The sequence below is a fragment of the Triticum aestivum genome, chromosome 7A (genome assembly GCF_018294505.1).
Source record: "Triticum aestivum cultivar Chinese Spring chromosome 7A, IWGSC CS RefSeq v2.1, whole genome shotgun sequence".
Classification (NCBI taxonomy): domain Eukaryota; kingdom Viridiplantae; phylum Streptophyta; class Magnoliopsida; order Poales; family Poaceae; genus Triticum; species Triticum aestivum.
In genome coordinates, this window is record NC_057812.1 from 129,655,826 (window position 1) to 129,662,077 (window position 6,252).

General features: G+C 45.8%; 1 protein-coding gene across 1 annotated transcript; it reads right to left on the minus strand.

Moving 5' to 3' along the window:
- Positions 1-2,252: 2,252 nt before the first annotated feature.
- On the minus strand, positions 2,253-4,954 carry LOC543046 (transmembrane emp24 domain-containing protein p24delta3). The gene is made up of 4 exons (XM_044570270.1): positions 4,634-4,954; positions 3,185-3,394; positions 3,004-3,080; positions 2,253-2,600 (listed from the first exon to the last, which is right to left on the minus strand). Exons 1-4 carry the CDS (start codon positions 4,850-4,852, stop codon positions 2,456-2,458), a joined length of 651 nt encoding a protein of 216 aa, XP_044426205.1. The 5' UTR covers positions 4,853-4,954; the 3' UTR covers positions 2,253-2,455.
- Between the last annotated feature and the right edge of the window lie 1,298 nt (positions 4,955-6,252).

Below are 6,252 nucleotides of genomic sequence, written 5' to 3' on the forward strand. Positions count from 1 at the left end.
CTGGTTAAAAAAAAACGCCCCAACAGCTTCTTCCTCGCGTGGTCAGGCCAGATCCGCATCTCTCGCTCGGGGGAGCACGGCGCGGCGCCTCCTGCCCCCTTCTGCGGCCATCCTCGTCGCCGAGCCCCACCCCTCGCCGGCCTTCCTCATCGCCGGTCCCCCGCCCTTGCCGGCCGTCCTCGTCGCCAGTCCCCACCATCCCCGGCCGTCCTCGTCGTCGCCTCGACCCATGCAACAACTCTACCTGCGACTGCAGCTCTCGACTGCGATGGTTGTAGCTCCGCCGCCGCCCTCGCCGTGGATGCTGGCTGCAGGGGATTGCATCGACGACGGCCGCCAGTTAATCAGCGCAGTTTGAACGGATGTAGCAAAAACTTCACCGGTAGTAGCAAAAAACAACTGCGGTTGCAGCAAAAACACACCGTCGTCATCGTCGCAGGGGCGCAGCGGTTGTAGCAAAAAACTTCGATGATAGTAACAAAAACCTATTATGGTTGCAGCAAATCGCCATTGCCGCCGTCACGAGGTCGCAGCTCCGGCTTGATCGGTGTAGCACAAAACTTCGTCGGTAGTAGCAAAAATTAACTACGGTTGCAGCTTTTCCTTGTTATGCCGTGTCGTCCGCGGTCACTGATGTAGCAAAAAAGGTCGCTAGTAGTAGCAAAAACCAATAACGGTTGTAGCAAAAATCTCGTCGCCCGTCGTCTCGCCGTGACTGTTTGTAGCAAAAACCGATGCAGGTTGTAGCACCGAGGCTCGTCGGTTGTAGCAAAAAATGACCATGGTTGTAACCTCGATCCAGCAAACTTGTGCCGCGGGTGTAGTCCGGCGTGGCCGGTTGCAGCTCCGGCATGGCCGGGTCTGACGAGGTAGGCAGAGCTCCGGTGGCGCGGAACCAAGCGGATCTGGCCGAGGACAGCCGGATCGGCTGATTCCCATGGCGGCGGCGGCCTGGGAGGCCTCCGGGCGACGACGATTGACCAAGGCAGCGGGGCCTGAGAAGGAGCAGAGAAAGAGAGAGAGACGAGCGACGAGCGACGGGGAGAAGAGAAAAAGGTGGAAGAAGACCCACGTGGGCAGGGGCCCATCCTACGTGCCGTTAGCCGAGTGGCTGGGAGGAGGCGCGCGTGGATTGGACCGGCGCAACGGTTCGGCCGGTGCCCCGGCCACAAACAGTTCCCTTGTTTGACCGACCGTGATTCGTCTATCCGGCGAAGCCCCACTGGGCACTGTCTAACCACTTTTTAGGGAAGCCCACTGTCTGTGTCTGACATGGCCCGGCCAAGCCTAGTACAGCCCCAAAATCAAGGGCCTGTTTGGTTCATGGCTAACTTTACGACAACTAATCTTAGATAAAGTGTGGCTGCCACAAAAAGTGTGGCTCACAAAATGGCCACCATAAGTGTGGCAAGATTTGGTAAAAAGTTAGGCCTATGACATGTGGACCAAGTGGCTAGAAAAGTGTGGCAAGCCACAAATATGGCAATAAACCAAATATATGCCTAAGCTATTGTGGCACGACTAAGGTTAGGCGTGGCAAGCTTAGGGCGCAAACCAAACAGGCCCCAAGTGCTCTACAGCATGTTTGGCAATACTCCCTTCATCCAAAAAAACTTGTCTCAAATTTGTCCCTAAAATGAATGTATTTAGCACTAACTTGATGTTAGATACATCCATTTGAGAGAAAGCTTTTTCGGACGGGGGGAGTATTTGAGAGGGGGAATGAGAGTTTAAAGTAAGGAGTTGTATTGAGATTAGACATGAGATAAGTCGTTTTATCCCAATCCTCTGTTTGGTGCATGATAGGAATTATTATGTTTGACAATTTGCGAAGAAATTGTACTCCCTTATTTGGTTCATGAGAATTGACAAGGGACTAGACAAGAGAAGTTAGGATGAAGGGTTACGATTGACTCACTAAAACAATTCCCTTTCAGCACACTCCCTCGCCTGTTAGTTGGAGTCTCAAGTCTTATGCATATTCCCTTGTGAATTCTCAATCCCTCCAGCCAAACAATAGATTTGAAGTTCCCCTAGCTCTAATTACCCCGGCAAGAAAATACTCCCTCCGTCAAAGCGTAGTATCAAAAACACTTCTATATTATGGAACGAAGGGAGTAGATGGTAATAAATTTTAATACTAGGAGTATTTCAATTCCCTGGTACCAAAAGAAATTCAGATGAGACAATGATAAAATTTCACAATCTATATATACTATGTCACACACAAAGGCCAAATATAATCCTAGAAGTAGCAGATTTGAAAATATTTCTATTGCACATAATATCATGTATCAAGCACCAAACACCAAGGAACTGCTTGGTATTGAAATCATGTATCTTGTACCAGGGAACTGTTTTGTCCATCACATGAGTTTGTCGAAATAAATACGACAAAACTGTCCTCTTGCTAAGGTAGTTAACAGCACAGGAGTACATGGTGAAACGAGTGAATTCAGATGAGCTTCTTCTTCTGGAAGAAGCCTTGCAAATGCCATAGCTGCAGAGCGGAGACCACAATGCACACGCCCAGTGACAAGATGCTGAACCAGGCAACCCTGGAATTCGTTTTCTCGCTCACTTCCCGCATCTCCGCTTCCCTGCATAAACACATCAAGATCACGCATTATGCTATGCATTGCCAGTTCCAAATATTATATTGTAGTAAAGATAAGTAAAGCTAGTAGGTTTGCTTGTCCATATCCCAAGAACTGTAAGACCACCTAAGAACTTCAAATAGCAGCTCAATCTACAGCCCAAGACAGATGAGACCCGTAGGTTCTGTTTCACAAATCACAATGCTGTAGTTTCATAGTCACCAACTTTTATATGTAACAGTTAGTTCAAAGTATATTTATATTTAGCCTATATAAAAACATCCAACTGGAAATAGTACAGACTACAGACTCCCCTACCTAAATAGACTGGTGCAACGTAGCACAACGACCACAATCTGTTGTCTGGCTATTAAAACACACACAAAAAGTAGAATAGATAACTTGCCTTGCTTTGAGATATAATAAGTTATGATGAATGGATTCCACTGCAGCTTCAAGTTTCGCGAGCTCTAATTCAACACCCTGAACACAGAAATTTCAGATTAAAATAATCAGGAACAAAAAACAATGCATTACATTGAAGTATAGTGCCATTTGGACTAGGTGTATTTAAATAATTGGCACACCTCAATCTTCTCCTTCTTGGCAACAGAGTCCCAGTCCTTTGTCGCAATCCCTATCTTCCAATCAAGATTTAGAGATACTCCTGATCCTTTCTCTGCGCTGTCTAGCCAGAAGCAAGCAAGGTAGTTTCCAGCTTCTGAAGTTGTAAATGCAAACTGGCCCACTGTGGCATTTTCTTTGTGATGTACAGTATTGCCATATGGTGAGGTAACCTACACAAACATGTACAATACAAATGAGTAAGCAAGAAAAAAAAATTGTCTTCAGAAATCATCATTTCTAAAAAAATCTTCCATAAGACTAACTGATATATGGACATGCTATGCTAATTATGTGTGTGAACATTAGCAAAAAAAGTCACCATATTCATACACACTCAGCATGCCAAAGCACCATTTAGCCACCACAAAAGTTTTACAGAAGAAAACATAGGCACCGCAAAAGTACAATACAACATCCATGTGTTGCTTGCAGAATTCTTGGACATATGAACGACAGAGTTGTGAACATGTGGCTAATCCCAGTTACTTACTGGTACTTTTCCAGTTATGAGCTACAATACACATGTATCATCGAATCTCTGGTTCCCTGGATTGCGCAACACACATCATGAGTCTGAAATCTGAAGTTCTCATTATCTACAACAGGATGGGTGAGAAGTGGGACCTTATGTCATATCCCTGTATGTTCATCCGTCTGCCCACATGCAAACATGATTGCATCTTACCAGAATCTCATCAGCCCATCCATAGCGGTGATAATGAATAACAATCCATCCCTCGCTTGTTTTCTTAACCCCAATCATCTTTTATTAGTCTCAGTACCTACGACCATGCTATTCTAATAATAGGTGCCAGGTGCCCAAAGAGTCCTGCAGCTGCAGGTCACGTTACTTGGGATATTGCTACATGCATAGAAATTATCAGTCCACAGCATGTTGCCCCGATGTGAAGCAACTAGGAAGTGGCACTTTGGGTCAATTCGCATCAAGTCCACCATGTCTAGCTCAACGGTTCAAACCTCAGCTGCTTCCTCCAGAACAAAGCACTGGAGCATATGAGCAGATTCATGACAAACTACTGGAGTACTGGATTAACATCATTTAACCTTACCATAATCCACATAGCACAGACCCTGTGCACCAACTTACACTAAATGTAAAACTTTTGCCTGTTGACTTCTCTAGGAGATGTTAACTTAAGCTGGTCAGTTTTCTCTTCTAAAAATGCCCAAATTCAATTGCCACGGAGGCTCTAATTTTGACTCAAAAAGTTCAATCCACCAACTAAACTTAACACAAATAATTAAAACAAGCTAGTATCTATCGCCCCCAAAGTCGCCTGCACCTGGATCCCAACACGCGAGAGTTCACCGGTCTAGATCAAGATCAAACCACTGGAACAAGAAAGCAAACATGCGAAGACGAAGGGAGGGGATCGCGCCGCGCTTACCTTGACGGCGACGGTGGGGTGGGCGGTGGCGTGGGCCTCGTACATGAGCATGTAGTCCGCGACCACCACCACGTTGGGCTGGATCTCCTCGGAGACGCACTTGGTCCCCGAGGGCGGCAGGTCGAGCCACACCGCCTCCGAGCCCAGCATCATCAGCGCCGCCACGAGCGCCCCCACCACCAGCGCCGGCCGGGTCGCCGCTCCCGCTGCCGCCGTCATCTGCTCCGATCTGGGCGACCCTGTCTGTCCGAGTCTCCGGTTGGGGAAATCGTGTGGAGCTTGGAGTAGCGTTGGACGGTAGTAATGGCGTGGCGTTGGCCCGGGGGAGGGTCTTTTTGGAATTATGTACTCCGTTTGGGTGCACGCGAAGAAATTCCTTACCCACGCGCGACGTGCTGCTTTTTTTTGGCCCGAGGAGCGCCGGTTTCTACTGTTTTCGCCGAAGGCACAGCTAGTGGGCTGGACCATCTGTATCGCCTGTAATGGGCTCGGAAGGCTCGCTCTCGTTTTGTGAATAACCGGTTTTTTCTTCTTTTGGGGGCAGGTTTTTGTTCATTTTTTTAGTTTTAAATTTTAACTTTAAAAATCCATGAACTTTTAAAAACAATCCTGAACATTTCTAAAATCAGTGAAAAATTTTCAAATTCGTTTTTTCTAATTCGTCAGAATTTTTTAATTTACATTTTTTATAATTCGTGAACATTTTTTGAGTTCGTGGAATTTTTTAAAATCATGAATTTTTTAATTCATGATTTTTTTTGAATTCATGAACTTTTTTATTTTTGAACCTTTCAAACTCAGAAGCATTTTATTTGAATATGTGGATTTTTAAAATTATACCCAAAAAACTGAGAGCTGTTTTTTAGCTAGCAGCTAGCGCAAACAAAATTTTGGCTAGCTAAACCACACGAGCGAAGTAGCGAGAGCGGCGCTAATGGACTACGGCCCAATAACTATCGCATGGGTGTTGGTTCCCCAATCGACGCTATAAATGATGAGGAGGAGCGCCCTATGCTGGCTGCATTAGGTTATGCACCAGAACAAAACTATGCTTCATGCATCAAGCACAAAACTGAGCTTCTTCACCAAAATTCCTATGGGCCAAATCGTGTTGCGGTCATCCTAGATGGGACTACACCAAGACCAGGAACTACGAAGATCAATGTCGACGCAGGGATATATAAGAATATGTGTGTTGGTTTGCTGGTGGCAGTGACAAGAGATGACAACGGTGTCTTCTTGGGAGCATCTACACTGTTCTTCGAGGAATTGTCCTATCTGTAAACCCTCCAAGCATTGGCATGTTGAGAGGCGTTGTAGCGGAATATCCCATATTACATAAAATCACAATTACAAGAGATTGTCGGGTTGTTGTGATGATTCTTCAGGCATCGTCATCGATTTTGTATGGACACATTTTGATGGTACAAGGGAGGGATAAGGCTTTTCGGGAAGTTCATTTCATGCACGAGAACATGAAGTCAAAAAATATGCTCATAACCTAGCTTGTAGCGCTTTGTACCTTCAGTTGGCCGTAACATTTGGCTAATAGTTCCCCCAAGGAAATTTGTATTCATCAAACTATCATTAGCTAATAAAGAGTAGGTGCACTCTACAAA